At 39.3% G+C, this 18592-nt stretch overlaps 2 protein-coding genes and 1 long non-coding RNA gene across 4 annotated transcripts; 2 read left to right on the top strand and 1 right to left on the bottom strand.

The window, feature by feature from the left end:
* Positions 1–124: 124 nt before the first annotated feature.
* LOC119493676 lies at positions 125–802 on the top strand. The gene is made up of 2 exons (XR_005208012.1): positions 125–231; positions 447–802. It is a non-coding gene; the product is annotated as an uncharacterized LOC119493676 (long non-coding RNA).
* Positions 682–3901, bottom strand: LOC119493674. Its single transcript, XM_037779173.1, has 4 exons — positions 3828–3901; positions 2585–2837; positions 2193–2399; positions 682–2091 (listed from the first exon to the last, which is right to left on the bottom strand). Exons 2-4 carry the CDS (start codon positions 2822–2824, stop codon positions 1234–1236), a joined length of 1305 nt encoding a protein of 434 aa, XP_037635101.1. The 5' UTR covers positions 2825–2837; positions 3828–3901; the 3' UTR covers positions 682–1233.
* On the top strand, positions 3845–9193 carry wdr54 (WD repeat domain 54). Of its 2 annotated transcripts, none has more exons than XM_037779174.1 (10): positions 3845–3950; positions 5730–6023; positions 6560–6622; positions 6851–6917; positions 7366–7422; positions 7530–7657; positions 7793–7893; positions 8141–8303; positions 8488–8562; positions 8712–9193. In XM_037779174.1, exons 2-10 carry the CDS (start codon positions 5799–5801, stop codon positions 8841–8843), a joined length of 1011 nt encoding a protein of 336 aa, XP_037635102.1. In that variant the 5' UTR covers positions 3845–3950; positions 5730–5798; the 3' UTR covers positions 8844–9193. The 2 variants fall into 2 exon arrangements, with proteins under 2 accessions (XP_037635102.1, XP_037635103.1); XM_037779175.1 differs by lacking the exon at positions 3845–3950 and adding an exon at positions 4080–4100.
* Positions 9194–18592: the final 9399 nt, after the last annotated feature.

Raw genomic sequence — 18592 nt, 5'->3', positions numbered from 1 at the left:
TTTAATGCATTCAACAGTAAAAAAATAAAAATTAAAAAATAAATTAAAATAAATAAATTGAAAATAAATAAATTGAAAAAAAATAAATAATAAACTCATGCAGTAAATACATTTTTATTTATAAAAGTATATTATAGAACAAATTTAATATTATCATATTTTTCAGTATTAAATCATCAGCTGCAGATTATTATTGGTGTGCATGTTATGTGTACACACTCAGTTCATTAGGTACACCTTGCTACAACTAATATAGTTTAATACATAAAAAATAAAAAAATAAAAATAAAAATAAATAATAATAATAAACTCATGCAGTAAATACATTTTTATTTATAAAAGTATATTATAGAACAAACTTAATATTATCATATTTTTCAGTATTAAATCATCAGCTGCAGATTATTATTGGTGTGCATGTTATGTGTACACACTCAGTTTATTAGGTACATCTAGCTACAGCTAATATAGTTTAATACAACAGCCCTGCAATGAATCCTGATCCTCATGAAGGTTTTAATGTTCACATTTTCACCTGTCATATAGGTGTACCTATTGTAATAAACTGACTAAGTGTATATGAAGGCACAGAAAATTAATTAGTGTAATATGCATACAAAACACATGCACATACTTGTATGTGCACACAAATATATATATACAGTAATTACAGGTCCCATATGACTTGGATAATTCATTTATTGTTTTGAGTTTCAGGTAATGTTCAAGAGTGATGGAAACACATTTTAGTCTCACAGTAGGTGTTGAGCTTTGCACATGAAAAACATATGGACATAGACTTGAAAAAAACCCTCATGAGAGCCCCTGTAATCAAATTTCCTTTCTAGTTTTTATATGAGGTACTTCTAACTCTATCTTTGCTATATGTTGTGGGAGGCATTGCTAGAACACATAGCTTTTTTTTTTTATATATATATATACTGTAATTGTATATTAATATCAAAGGAATGACAATGCATATATTGTATTCAGTTTATCAGGTACTATTTTTATATGTGCACAGTGTATCTCACTACTGTATTGCCAATGCAGAGTTGCTAACAAATACATGGAGGGAAAGATGGATTGAGTCCGAATTTTTTCCCCAAATTTTTTTTTAGCCTACAGCGTACATTATATGATGTGCTCTTGTATTAGAAGAATCTTTTTTATTCTGATAATGTATTGCTAATTTTGCTCTAAATACAAGTGTATTATCACAACATTTTATAATCAGTTGTCACAGTTCTTGGACTGAAACAATGGGGTGACCTGAGGTGGTGGACCTGCGGTAACCTGATCAACAGAAAACAGTGGCACAGCTGCATCACTTCGTATCAGCCTCAGCTTGGCAGACTGGGTAGGAGGGTTACAAGTATGAGGGTTCATTTCAACTGCCTGGGGATCCAAGACAGAAACACCCTTGGCCAAAACCATTGTGTCCAGCCTCAGAGGCCCAGAGAACGCCAACCCATCCTTTCTATGTCTAGAGGGAGACAATTTCTTCAGCCAGATATCGGCCTCATTTCTCCTCTGAAACTTTGTCGGTTGATCCTTGGAGCTGGTTAGTTGCTTCGGTGAGGTTACTGTCCTCTCAGTTTGCTGCTTGCTATATCTTGGGTCTAGTTTGGATAGTCCACTTGGTTTCTTGGTGTTGGGTTTTGTGTAGCTGTTATCCACGATCTCATACTGAGGAGAGATGCTGTGTCGAGGCAGGCTGGAGTGATCAAGCCTTGGTATATGTTGGTAGTGCTTCTGCTGATATGATGATCCAGTCGTGTGGTTAGAAACAGAATGTGTCCGATCCTTACCCTTTGCATCCACATGCTTTTTTTCTACTGAACAGGACAGGGGAGGCAGAAATTTGCCTGGAATCAGCTTGGGAGGTAAATTAACATGCTGCTTTTTCTTTAGATCAATTTTTGGTGGGGGGCGAGGACTAAGCACTTTATAGCGCTCGTAACTGACCGATCTCCTGGGACTTGTTACCTTTTCAGATTGCGTTGGAGAGCTGTTTGTTTGGGCCATAACATTAGATTGCTGGTTGACTCTTGGCTCTGTTTGTACTGGGACCTGGTCAATGTCAGCCTCCTGTTAGAAACAAATATAGAGATACTGTAGATATGGTTACAGGTAACCTCTTGGTTGAAATATGAAGAGAAGAACTTGCAGAAGAGACATATCAAGTGTACCTGTTGTTCTGCAGGGTGAGGTTGAGGGTTAGCATTTACAACAGGCACACATCCGTTAATCCAGGCATCTGAAGTTGCTGGCATAGGCTCTGAGTCTTCTGTTTTAGATGCTTCCTCTGGTAGTTCTCCTTCATCTGGGCACAAGATTTGCCGCTCTAGAATCTGTGTGAAGTAGCTCTTGGCCCAGGATGCGGAGAAAGGTGCTAGCTTAAGGGCAAAGACAGGCAACATCATGGATGTTATATGTACATGTATTATGTGTGGTTGAAATGGATGACAGCAAGATCAATCATTTTATTGGTCTCTCCATGAGTGTCAGTCAGTAAGATGATGTTTGCATTGAAGTGAAATAATAATAAAAGAGCATATGCAGTATGTCTTTTCAGTTTTACCTGTCTTTTAATGTACACTTTGAAACAGCCTTCCATGACCTTGCTCAACAGTTCTTCCATGATCTCCCCCACTGCCTCATCCGCATCCTCCTGGATCAACATGTCCGTCCATTGGGAGTGAGTTAAGCGACCAGGGATAATATCTTCCTCTTCCGAGTCCGGCGTTGGAGGTGTGTACAATTGGACAGAAGACCTATGTCCTCGCTTGTCAGCTCGGGAGTTGGTTGCAGAGCGGGGCATCTTGGCTCAGAAGCTGGTATGAAATGTGAAACACAAATGGAAAAAACAAAAACGAGGTTGCTAGTGATGATACGATACGATACGATACGATACGATACGATACGATACGATATGATATGATACAACTTTATTGTCAGTTTGCACTGAAATTAATTTTACACATCCAATAGACATACTGTTACCATAAACAGATAGACAAGTAAAACCCATCAGACAAAAAAACAAAACACATCACCATTATTCATACATAACCCATTACAAAATTACCATCTGTCCTCTGGATTTACATGTCTTTAGCAGCACATTAATTATTATTTATTATTATTATTATTATTTATTTATGATGAAGAGCTTGACCTATTTACTGGAAAAAAAAAACTATTTAACATGGACCTACATTAGTCCCTATCAGTTGACATGTTGCTGTGTTGCATGTCATATGGTAAACATTACCACCCTCTGGTGGTACTGATCAAACTTGACAGTTTTCATTTCTCCATGGGAACTTTGATGTGAAATGATAATGCCCTGAATCATTATAGGACTTTCATTTGCACGTGAACACAATCCCATTGCTTACTGTAATTATTTATTAGAACTTGTGAAATGTCTTAGCTAGTTAAGACTTTAGTTAATGTGTATGGATTGCTAGAAAACATCAACTAGCTAACTAACTAACAGGAAGTCACTGTAGAATCACAAGCTGTAACAGAACTTTCCAAATCACAGTTGGAGGGGCAAATTATGTATTAAACTAAACTGCCAAACATGTATATGTAGCTGAATGTATGTATTATTTTGCTTTACTAATGCATACATGAAGAAATATAATGTTATATGTTTCAGTAAGTCATTAAACAGCATTTTAATCATGTGTCATGCAAGATATGTCGACCATTGGTCATACTATTTATTTTACTTATTATTTATTAATCTGGCTCCACATATAATAACTTATTATGAATAATCCCTGTTATAATCTCAAATCTGTTTATAACCTTACCAGACACTCTTCTGTGTAGCCCCTGTTTCCATGTAGTCTTCGGTTGCTCAGCAACCGAGGACGCACGTATGACGCAGTTACGTAGAGGCGGCGTTGTCTCTATGGCTGCAGAACGACGCTGAGGTAATCCTGCTGCTAACAACAAGAGCTAGAAAAGTGCTTCGTTCACATTAACCTTATATGTAATGGTCGATCACAACAGCGCCAATGGCTGCTGGGATAATTGTTATGTAATCTGAAGCAAAAGTATTATGTGCAATGTGTGATTCAAAGGTATAACTGTGTCCTTTCATTTACGCTGCAGTGGTTTTCTGGCTAACATACCTAGGATAGCTCACTGCTAATGTTGAGTAGCTTCCTAATAACTGTGTTTTTAATGTGTGTGAAATGTGCAGTGTACAGCAGCAAAGGGGATAGTGCAAAAAACAAGATGCATCAGCTAACACAGTAAAACAAAAAAGAGCTGAACAAAGTGTAACAAAGTATGAACCATTTAAATAGAAGGATGCATACAAATAGGAGCAGTATATACAGTATTGACAATAAACAGACTATTAACAAAATGTGGAAAAAATGATATTGCACAGTGAGAATGAAATGAAATTCCACCTGAAAATATCAAGTTATTGTCAGTTTTTTTGGTGTGTAAGTGGTCTACTGCAGGACGGATAATAATGCACTATACCCACTTTTAACAGTCTCTTCTGCACTATATTCACTTTTTTAATAGTCCTGTATCACAGCTGTTACCCTGCACTATATTCACTTTTAACAGTTTTCTTCATCTCCTTGTATTTTTATATCTGGTATATTTTTTTGTACTTTGTACTTTGCACTACTAGCTTTTTCACTGCCTTTTTACTAACATGTTTTGCACTAAGGAACTGTGATGCTGGACACTTGAATTCCCCTCGGGATCAATAAAGTTACTATCTATCTATCTATCTATCTATCTATCTATCTATCTATTTATCTATCTATCTATCTATTTATCTATCTATCTATCTATCTATCTATTTATCTATCCATCTATTTATCTATCTATCTATTTATCTATCTATCTATCTATTTATCTATCTATCTATCTATTTATCTATCCATCTATTTATCTATCTATCTATTTATCTATCTATCTATTTATCTATCTATCTATCTATTTATCTATCCATCTATTTATCTATCTATCTATCTATTTATCTATCTATCTATCTATTTATCTATCCATCTATTTATTTATCTATCTATCTATCTATTTATCTATCCATCTATTTATCTATCTATCTATCTATTTATCTATCTATCTATCTATTTATCTATCCATCTATCTATCTATCTATCTATCTATCTATCTATTTATCTATCCATCTATTTATCTATCTATCTATCTATCTATCTATCTATCTATCTATCTATCTATCTATCTATCTATTTATCTATCCATCTATTTATCTATCTATCTATCTATCTATCTATTTATCTATCTATCTATCTATCTATTTATCTATCTATCTATCTATCTATCTATCTATTTATCTATCCATCTATTTATCTATCTATCTATTTATCTATCTATCTATCTATCTATCTATCTATCTATCTATCTATCTATTTATCTATCTATCCATCTATCTATCTATCTATCTATCCATCTATCCATCTATCCATCCATCCATCTATCCATCCATCTATCCATCTATCCATCTATCCATCTATCTATCTATCTATCCATCTATCCATCTATCCATCTATCTATCTATCCATCTATCCATCTATCTATCTATCCATCTATCCATCTATCTATCTATCTACTGGGAGCAGTGCTGGTTGTGGAGTCTGACAGCTGCGGTTTTAATGAAAATGCTAATCTAATTCTACCAAACTCTGACTCTATATTTTCTTTAGTTCTACTGACACCAGATCGCCTTCTGTCATTTCAACGAACTGTGCTGCTAAAGAGAAGACAGCTCCGTCATGTATCACAAGGAGAAGAGCATCCAGATCAAGAACAGCGCCTCGTCGCTGTACAACAACCTGGGCGTGCTGCGCATCGCCCCGCGGCGCCTCACCTACTTCACGGTGGTCCACGCCAACGTGGTGAACATGGTCAGCGCGTCCTGGGACGGACTCAACTACTCCCACCGACAGCTGCAGTCCAAGGAGCCCAATGTGGCCACAAGCACGTCGCTCATCATGCAGGTCAGGCCTCTCTCTCTGTGCAACTTCTGCAGGTCTCTACCTAACTGGCAAACATTTATATGTAGCTAAATGTATGCATTATTTTGTTTTACTAATGCATACATGAAGAAATATAATGTTCTATGTTTCAGAGTTAGCAGTTTTCATGCAGAGTGAGAGAGAAATATCCAATTAGCTATCTCAAGGTGGGGCACTATGTGTAAAAAAAGGCTGCAAATCCTGCACTAATATGGATGCAAACACCCTCAAACACTTTTAACATTGAGGTTGAAAGTAACCACTTAATCACAGTCACTGTTTAATTTCCAATCCAATGTGTTTTTGTAGTACAGTGCTAAAATCGTAAAAGAACACCACATCACAAACAGTTAAGAAAGCTTATAAACTTAGCTTATGAACTGCATTCTTTAATGAGTTGCTGGTTAAATATAAAATGATTAATTTGAACATCATATTTTGTCTTTTGCTCTGGCATACTGTATATGCATTTGGCTGTATCATAAAAATAAAGAAATCCTGTGTTTTTCTTGTAACAGGCTGCATTTTGTGCTCTGCCCTCTCGTGAGCTGCTAGTTGTGACCTCTCAGAAAGGCATTCAGGTGAGTTTTTGTTTGTTCTGCACGGTCATCGGCAGTCTCCACATTTTGGAGGAGGCACTGCTACTTCTGCTATTTGTATACTTATAGTGGCTGTGGTTGTGTCTAGTCTGCATGTCTGGACTTAAGTGTGTCACCCAGTGTTCATTTAAATGTGAACCTAAACAAAAGTATGAATGTATGTGTTTTTGCAGCCTTTTACTCTCATGTGTTATAAATCTATTGTTTTAGATGTATGAATCTGATGGCTCCATGATGGTGTACTGGCATGCACTGGATACTCCGGAAACACCTACAGGTAAACTTGCATGTAAACTGTGGATTTGCTACACATTTGATGTGTCTCAATTATTTGCATGAAAACTCTGAAAAGATTAAATATATTATATAATTCAATATGATAAGATATGATACAATAGAATATGACACTTTGTTGTTCCCAGAAACATGTCAGTGTAGTTGATCCATCCTCATAACACAAACACAATTAAAAACATCATTGGGAGGACCTGATTATTATAATGAAATAAATGATTTTCAGGCATCTACACCTACATTATTATTATTGTTTTTGCTTTGTCAGTTTTAATCATACATATTGCTGGCTTTTTTTAGTTGCCTGCACATTTACACACATGTTCATATATGCATATTTGTGCAATCACGCATTTGTGTGTGAGAGAAGAGTATTAATCGACAGTTTTATACTTAATCTAGTGCACTCATGGAATTTATTTGTGTCCCAGCTCAGGCCGTGTTTGCTCGGGGGATATCAGCAGTGTGTGAGAGTTACATATGTGTGGGTAAGTACTAAGTGGAATATATTTTTGTTTATTCAAAATACAGGGCAAAACTCTAAAGTGCACATCTCTTTCTGTCTCTCTCTCTCTCTCTCTCTCTCTCTCTCTAGGCGTTTCATCCGGTGCAATTCTAGTATTTGATGTTCCCAGTAAAGGCAGTAATATCACCCTGTCGGAGGTCCTGGACGGGCACAAGGAGTCCATCACTGACATGGCCTCGGAGTGCGGTGGCAGCGAGGTATGGTGTGTCTATCTGAATCTTTGTTGATATTGGATAACTCAAATCTTTCCAGGAATGACTGACATACCTAAATAAATGAGTACTTTATATAATACATAATAATCCTCTCTGTTGCTGTCTTCCTCCCCTCAGGTGTGCATAGCTGATATGGTCAGTGCAGATGATGGGGGCAACCTGTGTGTGTGGAAGTCTGGGGAGGAATTTGTGTTTCTCAACCACATCCCCGGCTTTAAGTAAGAAGTACTATAGTTTTGTCAGTTTTGGTGTACAATACTGACAGAGTGACCTAACCTAAAACTCCTCTTACATCTCTCTCTCTCTCCCTTCCTCATGCATTGTACTTATCTATTCTACATTATGTTCCGTTCCACTGTCCTTTGTTTATTCTTCATTTCCCCTCCTTGCTCTAATCTAATGTCCATTATCTTTTCCCTTAATTCCCTGACGGCAATCATCCTCCATCTCCCTCACTGCTCTCAGTGTGAGCTGCTCATCCGTCAAGTTATGGAAAGGAACATTGGTGGCCGGTTACGGCACGGGCCAGATTCGTCTCTATGAGGCAGTGACGGGAATCCTGCATGCCGAGGTCAACGCCCACGCTCGCTGGATATACTCACTGGACATTGCTCCTTATTCTGGGCTGGTGATTGATTTTTTTAAATTCAGTTTATCGGGTTGGCATTTATCATTTGAAGTGGCACACAGAAGTAAGAAGAAAGGATTCATAGATTTTCTATTTAAAGACAAGAATTAGCTTTAAAACATGTTCAGGTGTATCTCAAATATATATATATTATTCATACCTTTTGATTTTGCTTTTGCTTTAGCTTCTGTCTGCTGCCGAGGACTCGCTGGTCCGGGTGTGGCACCTGACAATGACCCCAGAGAGCCACAACGTGGAGGTAACTGGACATAAAACAGGATACAAAACTCGTTTTCTTAATAGGTTCAGAATCATGGCACAATTTATTTTATGGTGGGTTCCTCCATGTTTAACTTATACTTACTCTCAGTGAAACCCTGACTGTGTGTTTTCCTCATTTCCTCCTAGATTTCCCATTTGCACAACGAGTGTGTGACGGACACACAAATCTGTGGAGCCAAGTTCTGTGACGGCGATGGTTATGCCTTTGCGGTGACGGGCTATGACCTGAGTGAGATTATCCGTTACACACAGTCGTAGGACTTAAAGTATGTGAATGTGAATTTGGTATATTGGAGTGTTTCTGGAAAGATAACATGAGCCAGAGAGAAGAGTAAAAAGGGGCCAGGCTAGGATCTGGAAGGGGGTATTTATCTTTTTTAAGAGAAGCATTGTTTCATGGCATTTCTGTTTCTATATCCACAAAGGTTGAAGGAGATTCTCATATAACTACAAAAGTAATGTGTTAAAGTTTCTATAAATAGTTTATAAAAGTGTAAATGTTTTCATGTGTGTGAATGTAGCTTTAAAAATGTATAAGATATTCTATTATTCTTTCTGACAAAATTATTGTTTGAAGCAGCTGGACCATAAACATTTTTGTAAAGAAAGCAGCTGCGTCTGGGTTTTAATTTTGCACTTCACAATTACACCAGTAGATGGGGCTGTGGGTCAGTTATTTTTGAGCAGGGCAATGCCAGAGTAGTGCAAACAGATTTCACTAGAGTTGCCTAAAAGGTTATTCGAGAAAGTCCACATTGTGATTGGATACTGTGTGCAGACCACAGGACACAGGCCATTCATCACAGAGGAAGCGCATAAACATTTTCTGTTCATTGTATTGACTAATTTCTTAGATAAGGTAAGATAAACCTTTAGGTTAAGGACAGCAATAGTACAGATAAATAGAGAAAGACAAATAAATACAAAATAAGAGGTATTTAAAAAAACTACAATAAGAATATAATAGAAAAATAAATAATAGAAAACTATAACAGTGCATATGGAGACAAAAATTGTAAAGTGACATGGTGTTGTTAAAGTTACTCTGATATGATATAAGAGCAGCAGTCAGCAAAATGGCATGTGACAGACTTCAATGGATGATTAGATTTTTACTTTTATGTACTTCTTTTTTTATTATAAATTTATTATACAGTCCAAGACATCTACATCTGAGGCAAGTGTGCTTTTTTCCCAACTGTGTCTATGATGTCTATGATGTATTCGTTACCCTTGCTTTCTTGTTACGCCTCATTTTTTATAGTTAACAGCCATTAAATTTAATAAAGAAAGTGCTTTAATGCAGTCACAGTGGCAACAGAAGGTCTTTTTGTTTCCTAGAAAATTACATGAAGAACTAGAAAGGCCTTTATTGAAAACAACCTACTCACTACCATTGATCAACTTTTCAGAATAACTGTGCAAAAAACAACGCATGACATAACGTCACAAAGTACAACACAGATGTTGTTTTCTAGGATCTTTTGAGACGAACTGAATGTGCCTTAACTGAAAACAAATATTGCCAACTCAGCTGTAAAATCTGGTCTTGCTTATCACAGGTCACATGAGTTTTTCTTTAAATTCACATCAGGCGACCAGGTATCATTGTAATCCCACCCACCTTATCGTGACAAGATAAGAAGAATCAGGTCAGCGAGGAATTGTGTGCTGTTTGTCAGTCTGGGGGCTAAGCGTGTATTAAATCCCTGAGTTCTAGTCTTTTCTGGTTTGCAGTCAACACAGGTCACATGACATCAACTGACAGGACTGTTTTGAACCAACACACACAAGGCAGGTTATGTAACTCAAATTTGGTAGGTACCAACTGACAGCCATGCTAATGCTGATTGCCGGATCAATTGTAAAGCGTAAACATGAACACACAAAGTCTTCGTGGAATCAATACTTTTCAGTATGTCATGTTGTGTCATGCTTCCCAGCTGCCTGGGGTGGTTTGGCTGACTATACTGGCTGGAGAGGGTCAGTGGAGCTGTCAATATCAGATCCCAAATGACAGGGACGCTGAGATTACATGACTAACTGGAACAGCGATGAGGGAGGGAAAGGTTGGTCAAAAGTGATGCATGAAATAAACACAGGATCGGAAGAGCATATAGAAGTAGAAGAGCTTGTTAAACAAAGGGCCGTGAGTAAAGTGAATTTTTCACAGAAAAACATGTGGAGACAAACAACAGCAGTCATTTATAGTTAACTAAGTCAATAGTTCTGTGCGACGCTCGGCTCTAGTCCCGTACACAGCCCCGGGGCCACTCATGCTGGGTACTGCTACAATACTTGTCAATAGTCGGCTCTTTAGGTGTTACACACAGCTGAGCACACAATGCTGGGGAGACCGGACCACAACATGAACTGTTCTCAGACATGGATGTGTGAATCTATGTGAATTGTGTATGCAAGTGTGTCAAGTAATAATGGTAACAGAGCAACATTCATTATCCTACTCATATTGATACTTTGAAATATTTTATTAATGAGAGTCACATGACAAATTCTGCAAGACCTTCAATGAAAGGCCCCCAGTGGTCCGATGTGTCACTTTCAGAAAATCACAGATAAACAACACACTGACCATAATATGAATTAGACTCTCTGACAAGTCACCATGGCATGATTAAGGCCCTTTATTCAGCTGTCCAGCTATTAAACCTGCAGTAGGCAGAATGTTTTTGGCATCATTGGGCAAAAATTCCATAATAACCTTTCAGCATATTGTAATTCAAGTGTTCTAAGAGATAACTAGACTTCTGTACTTCATCATCGCTCTGTTTTCAGGCTTTAAAAAATCTGCTCAGAGATGGCAGGCTCCAGCTCGGCTCTGATTGGTTGTTTTCCTCCGGTCTGTGAAATCTTGCAGATGCTATTAGGAGGTCCAGAGGACACTGGAGGACACAGAGGCACATGTTTTTTTTCAGATTACCTGTCTCATGCACTACTGTCAGGATATAGCGACCGTTTTATATAATCATATTTGCTCCATTTCTATCCACTGCAGCTTTAAGGCATGTGTCAAAGTCTCACATTCTTATTAATTAAAGTTGATTAACCAACAAGACAAGTTTGCTCAGTGGACAATTGCAAACGGGTATCGACCAAGCCCGGATTGTCAAATTCCACGCCACAATACAAGTTCATCCGTCAAGTTCATCCGTGACCTTATGTGTCAGTGGGTGTGGTAGGTATCTGTACGTGTTTGTGAACACCCCAGCATGAATATCTTCCAGGCTGTTTGTTTGTGTGTTCCTTCATTATTCTGGTGGAGAAAGAGCAATTTATCCAATGCCCATCCGGCCTTGTGGCAGCTGCCTGGGCCCGAGTCCCTAAGCCTACCGGGATAGAGCCTCACCAGGGGGGATGAAGAGCCTAAAGCCCCTCCAGCCTGCTGCCACAGACAGACCAGACCAGCTCTCTGACGTAGCAACCAGGAAACCAGCTCCTGTAGACATGCTGTATAAATAGATCTTCCATTTTAAACACCACACTGAAATGGGAAGGAGGGGGGTACGACACACTGACAGACCTGGAAAACTGTCACTGCTGACTGACAGACCCGCAGACATAGAGGTGCAAATCAGAACGAGGTCAAATAACATTTGCAAATGATCACAAAATAGGATTTGTCAGTTTGTTTTTGTATAGTATGTAAGGGATAATGAACAGCGAGCCGCGGTCACTGTTGCTCAAGCCTCCGCATCGCCCTGTCGGGGTTTATTTCACAATTATGACCCGCTAGCTGTACATTATCACGCTTATTACACGGCTACTTACTTAAGAAATCATTAATTTGACATAAAAACCGTCCACCAGAGTCCGATGTCAGAACTGCGCCCATAGCAACGGTCTGTTATACATAGCAACGGTCTGCTATAAAGAAATAACAGACCCTAGAACGCCGTGATTGACCAATCAGAATTGAGTATTCAACAAAGCCGTGTAATAAAGTATATAATAGCATATCACATGCAAACTAATAACTGCACTTTATTTGTTGCATGCATATGTAGGACTGGGTATTGAATTTCAGTATTTTTTGTTAGCATAGGCTGAAATGTTTCCATAGCATTGAAAAAGTGGCACTGTGTCGTAAATGCTTAAATGCTTGGTGAGAGTCTTGATTACTTATTCTGCATGAGATATTTTCTGATTTAAACCCACAATAACTGATTTCTTTGGCCGCTTGGGAACTGTTGACATGTCATCACCTTTAAAGTTGATATGGTGAATTTGTAAGCAAACGGTTGCTTACACATCTAGCAATTAAAGAGCAACATTGTCATTCCTTTGTTGTGTTTCTGGCCGCCTGGCAGGCGGTGATCATTTTCTCAAGGTTCATCACCACGAGCCGTCCCTTTCACATTGTATTATTGTTTTCACACTTTCATTTGATTTTGTTATTATAAAAATATTGATCATATCCACTTTAAATCATAGTTTTGCTAATTTTAGACTGATTTTAATTGGGGCAAAACATCCTGTAACATTTGGAGTCGTTTAGGATAGTAACATTGAATTATTCTTTTCATATGGACTTTAATTATTCTATGCAGCTGACATGGTGAAATGTTATGCATCACAACTTGGTAGGTGAAACAGGTTAAGAAGAACAGAGAAAGGGTGTGTAAATACATGTGATTTCATTATGGTGATTATGATAGTTGGAATGTGGTGTGACCGCAGTGGCGTGATGACGTGAACAGCTCATCCAGTCAGCAAACATGCACCAATGACAGAGACGGGTTAATAGCAGTGTAGTGGTTAAGCTCTGTTTTATTGCAACAAATTAAGCCATGCCAACCCACCCACCGTGGCAGCCACAGCTTCTGTGCATCATTAGGCTGTTCCACGGAAAACCACACCCACACAATGTCGTGGCAGGACAATCCACCCTTCCTGTTTATGTGGGCCTTTTGATTTGGGGGGAAAATATCTCAACATACAGTACTGACTGACTCACTGTATCCCAGGTCTTCTCTGGAAATCACAGCCCACGCGAAGACAAGTCGAGGCTCCACTGATGAATGAACGTCAAGGGTACATACCATGTTGTCAGACTTGGTTGAAATTATTCTGCTGAAAGTCTCGTTAAAAGATGTAACATTTCATTAATTATTCATTTTAGGTTTCCAATCAGTTTGGGTATATCAAGACTATGCTTTTGATGAACCATGTGGAATGATGTGGAAGCATAGCACCGTTGTACTGGATGCCAGAGATAGGAAAAATGCATCCCTGCTGTTAGGCAAAGTCATGCGGGACAGCTTAGAATCAAAAGAGAGGACATGAGACCATCCTTGACTCTAGGATTGGTTGTTTTATTTGATGCCATTTAAGTTGTTAAAAACGGAAAGTGAATACAGGGTTAAGTAGACACTGACCATTTAGATGTAGTCCATTAAACAGCAGCGATTAGTTGGTCAGTTCTGACCTCCCCTCACACTCGCACACACACACTCACACACACACACACACTCTTGCATATCCCCAGTAACGTCATTTAGAAGGCATGGGTAGGCAACGGGACTTAAGTGCATTAGATTAGAGTAAATAAACATGATCAGACCCTGCCATCTGCACTTGGATGGCATGGTTGCCTAGCACTGGGCACTGTTTGGATTGTCTGACGTTGATGTGCTGACGTTGGAGTGTGTGTTATTGTGTGTGATCAGGCATATGCGTGTATGCGGCCATGTGTGCAGATGGCACCACTCAAATGATGATGGATTCATTTTCTAGAAAGTCTTCCAAATAAAGTCTTGTCTCAGATTTGAATCAGTGTCTGTGTATGATTGTGTGTTTGTGCATGTGTTTAGTTTTGGCGGATATTTATTATAATAATATGATCAGTGATAATTGCAATAACTTGTTTTCACACCCTTCTTTCAGTAAAGGACATTTTATCATCAAAATAAAATATTTGATCGTGAGACAACACTAGACTGGCATGCTTTGTGTTGTTTATTCCACTCAGGAAAAACAGAATATAATACAATAGATCACTCTCATGGTGAATTTTTTAGACATCTGCTTTATGAAACTGATAAAAATTTGGTTGCTTTTAATTTCCAACCACTGTTTTTTCCCCCCTCACACATAAACACTCCTTTCATTACCTCTAAGTGTGTGGAGGAGAGAGTTATTGAGTCTCAAAATAGAGTCACAGCAATAATAACAGCAATATCCTGGCAACCAATATCATTGTGCTCTGTCAGTGAGACTGCTAATAGGGTTAATGTGAAAGAGATGAATGGGCGTCTTCGGGGCTCAACCTGGATTTGAAATATATACATAAACATTTCCATCAAACATTATGTGTGTTCTTTGTTTTCTCTGCATGGTCACACAGGTGTATATATGTGTGTTTGTGTGTGTGTCAGACATAGAAACAGAGAGAAATAAATGCAGGCTTTATGAGTGGACCAATATGGCATTCACCTCAGTGCGCACACACCATTCCTAATTGGCAGCCATGGAGAAAGCCCAGGGAAACTAACACTGCAGACACGTCATACAGAGAGGTTATCTGGTGCACCAACGGGAAACAGACACGGAACGAATATTCATTTTAATCATCTCAGTGTCAAGATGCACCGAGAAACAAAAGAGTGCATTTCCTTTTTTTTTTTTTAAATTTGTGGTGAAGGAAAAAATCAGCATGGTGACTTTTTAACAGCAGTCTTTTCTATGGTTATTGTTATTGCACGTAGAACAAAAAGGAAACTGGTTGATTTTTAATGTGATCCACAACAGTACCACCACAGAGAGGGCAGTTTCATATAGCACCTGCTGTGTTTCAACAGAGAGTCTTCAGTTCAGCTCTGGTGTGCATGTGTTGCGTGTGTGCATCTGTGTGTGTGTTAGTGGTTGGATCGGAAATCATTAATCAAAGCGACGTTTGTTCTGACAAGTTAAGCTCAATCAGTCCGAGGACGAGACATTTTAGTGAAACAAAAGTAGATCATCTTAAAATGTCAAATTCATTCTTTAGTGTCATGGTCCTGGGCTTTTTCATAGTCTGTTTCCTGTTTTATTTTGTAAGTTCTCTCCATGTGCCATGTCTGGTTTTGCTTCCTGCTTTCCTTTGTGTGTTTTCCCGCTTTTGAGATTGACTTTCGCTCCCTTATGAGTTTCACCTGTTCCTCATTAGCTCTACTGTCACCGTTCCTTCGTTATCTCCCTCCTTTCCTTGTGTATTTAGTCTTTGTGCTCCCCTTGTCTTTTGCCAGTTTGTCATCGTTGTCTTCATTGCTGCATGGAGTATCTTTACGCCTGCTGTTTGGACTCTTGTCTCGTAAGCGTTTTGCTTTATTGGTGTATTTTCCTAGTATCAGCCCACCTCTGAGTCTGCATTTGGGTCCTTCCTTGTCTGTGCTGCTCCCAGCACCACAACATTCAGAGTGTAACTTTTGTCATAAGCTCTAGTGCATGCTTTTCATTCATAGTCGATTGAGTAACCTTTTACATGCCAGGGATATGGTTCCTCAGAAGCTCATTTCTAGCAATGCTCTGCCACACATTCACACCTGGTTGCATCCCAGTATGAGCATGATGTGCATCTTTTACTGTTGGATACTGTCTATAATCCATAATAATTCCATAACTCCATATATTTTTGAGTTTCCCTTTCTTGTCATGCTTTCTTCTCCCATAAGTCTCTGCTTAGACAATAATATAGCTTTAATATTAAGAATTAGGGACTTTTAAACTGCTAGTATTTTGCATCGTAACCATAAAGAAAAACTGGGGTATTATTATAGGGTGGCTGTGGCTCAGAGGTAAAGTGGGTCGTCCACCAATCCGAAGGTCTGCGGTTCGATCCCTGACTCCTCCAGTACACATCTCGACGTATCCTTGGACAAGATACTGGCCCAATCCCAATGTCCACACTCACGAACTCACAGACTTTGAGGTGCGTTCCCGCAAAGTCCGTGAGGGTTTAGGGCTGTCCCACTGTCTAATCGTCAAGTCCTTGAAGGATCTCTCGTAGACATTTTGAGCCCTTTACGCACACCTTCTGTAAGTCTGCATTTCTGCAGACTTTGCCTGAGGGAATAACCCACATTGTATGGCCTTGTATAGCAGCCTCTGCCATCAGTGTATGAATGTGTGTGAATGGGTGAATGCTGACATATAGTGTAAAGTGCTGTGGTCGAAAGACTAGAAATGCACTAAATGCAAGTCCATTTACCATTAGAATTCTATATCTTCTATTGAATCCAAGAATAAAGATAGTTTACATTAGGTAAGATAATACCATTTAGTCCTTGAAGGCTCACAATGCACATGTTTTCATATCAGAAAAGATGAGTTGGACTGGTGCCCTACTTACCCTCTTCACCCAACACATTCCCCAGCTGTTCTGTCACTCACTATTAATGCAACACCAACACACGCACATTAACGATCTAATAACCTCATACAGACGATGACCCGTAGAAGTAGTCAGAGTGGTTTAATTTTTAACTGACTGGCTCTGACTTCATTATTGCTAGTTAATTTGTTTTCTTGCTAAAATCACTGGACGTGATCGTAAGCCTTCCATGACTATGAGATATAAAAGACTCCTTTGAAAAGTGTGTGTGTGTGTAGTATCACATAACAGAGATCGAGGGTAAGAAAGAGACAAGTTGTGAGTCTCCTCTGGTTCTGACTGTTACATTGTACTCTATTTCATCTGCCTATTACAGTTAATAGTTCTATAAGATGAACTCAACTCTTAATCATGATGACAGTGTTTAGCAAGAACGGGGAAGGCTGGAGGAAGAGAAGGAGGGTCATCATTGTTTTGATATAAACTCTGAAAGTAGATGATATCTCAGGAGATTAAAAACTTAAAAACCATAATACTGGGCAGAGGATGTCTTTTAGTTTTGCTTTATTGACTTGGTACCTGTCCCCCTCCACCCATCTGGCCTCATGCTTGCTAGCAAGGACACAGTAAGGTAAATGGAGCAGAAATACAAACACTGCTCATTATGCTCCTGAGAAAGCTGTCGGACCTCCGTGAAAAACGCAGTGACCCACACACCCTTCCATTAGGGCCAGTCACTCCCACACTGCATGCCTCTGTGGATGAAGGGAGATGAAAAGAGACAGAAGTTTGGCTATGAGAGATAGTCAGAGGAGAAGAGACCTTATGTTCTTGGAAGACCTTAAGATGCTCCTGCTTTGGCTGTTGACTCACCGGTGAGGAAACCATTAAACAGACACACACACATTTACACAGTATCCAAAGGAGACTTGAAGGCCCAGACCTCGCATAAATACAATATGATCAGTGGGTGTGTTCCTGTATTTTTCATTAGAGCAATGAGAATGACAAAGCTCATGAATATAAAGCCCTCTGGATGGAATCTCAAACCTCCTGTTCCCTGCTGAACGTCATAAGTCACGTAAACAAGAGACAGAGAAACAAAAAGAAAGAAAGAGAGAGAGAGAGAGAGAGAGCGGAAGAAAGGAAGAAATAAGAAACGAACAGAGAACAAAGGAAGAAAAAAGAGAGACCAGAATAGAGATCGGGAAAGAAAGACAGGAAGAAATAGAGAGAGAGAAAGAGATCAGAGTTTGTCTGGAAAACACAACCAATGGATGTCAGGGCAGAGGTAGCTGTGCTCGTCCCTGTTTCCATGGCGACCCGAATGTGCTGTCGGTGCAGTGACGCCAGTTGGGAGTATTGCGTTGCGGCCGTGCTGACATGAGCCACACGTGCCAATGCCCAGCTGACAGCACTGAGCATACGCCAGCATCTATTCATAGCACCTATAAGTGACACCCGGGAGGGACGCAGACAGCCCGAAGTGTGGGCCAAGGAGGCCAGGTGCCCAGAACTGGGTTGGGTTCTGGCCCAGGACTGGATGGCACCCCTTGATGATGGAGGTGGATGGATGCATGCAGAGATTGAGGGATCAGCTCATGGCGGGGGTTATGTCATCTTTTCTCTGATCTCTGTCCACACTGACAAAGTGACATCTGGCCCCTCAGTCACCACG

The sequence above is a fragment of the Sebastes umbrosus genome, chromosome 8 (genome assembly GCF_015220745.1).
Source record: "Sebastes umbrosus isolate fSebUmb1 chromosome 8, fSebUmb1.pri, whole genome shotgun sequence".
NCBI lineage: Eukaryota > Metazoa > Chordata > Actinopteri > Perciformes > Sebastidae > Sebastes > Sebastes umbrosus.
The sequence above is the reverse complement of the archived record's forward strand: the minus strand, read 5'-3'. Positions and strand labels throughout refer to the sequence as shown.

Coding starts and splice junctions, on each gene's coding strand:
- LOC119493674 (XM_037779173.1), bottom strand. CDS start 2,824: ATGCCCCGCTCTGCAACCAACTCCCGAGCTGACAAGCGAGGACATAGG. Junction 2,400..2,584: donor AAGTGTACATTAAAAGACAG/GTAAAACTGAAA, acceptor TTTGCCCTTAAG/CTAGCACCTTTCTCCGCATC. Junction 2,092..2,192: donor CTCACCCTGCAGAACAACAG/GTACACTTGATA, acceptor TGTTTCTAACAG/GAGGCTGACATTGACCAGGT.
- wdr54 (XM_037779174.1), top strand. CDS start 5,799: ATGTATCACAAGGAGAAGAGCATCCAGATCAAGAACAGCGCCTCGTCG. Junction 6,623..6,850: donor CCTCTCAGAAAGGCATTCAG/GTGAGTTTTTGT, acceptor CTATTGTTTTAG/ATGTATGAATCTGATGGCTC. Junction 8,304..8,487: donor TTGCTCCTTATTCTGGGCTG/GTGATTGATTTT, acceptor CTTTTGCTTTAG/CTTCTGTCTGCTGCCGAGGA.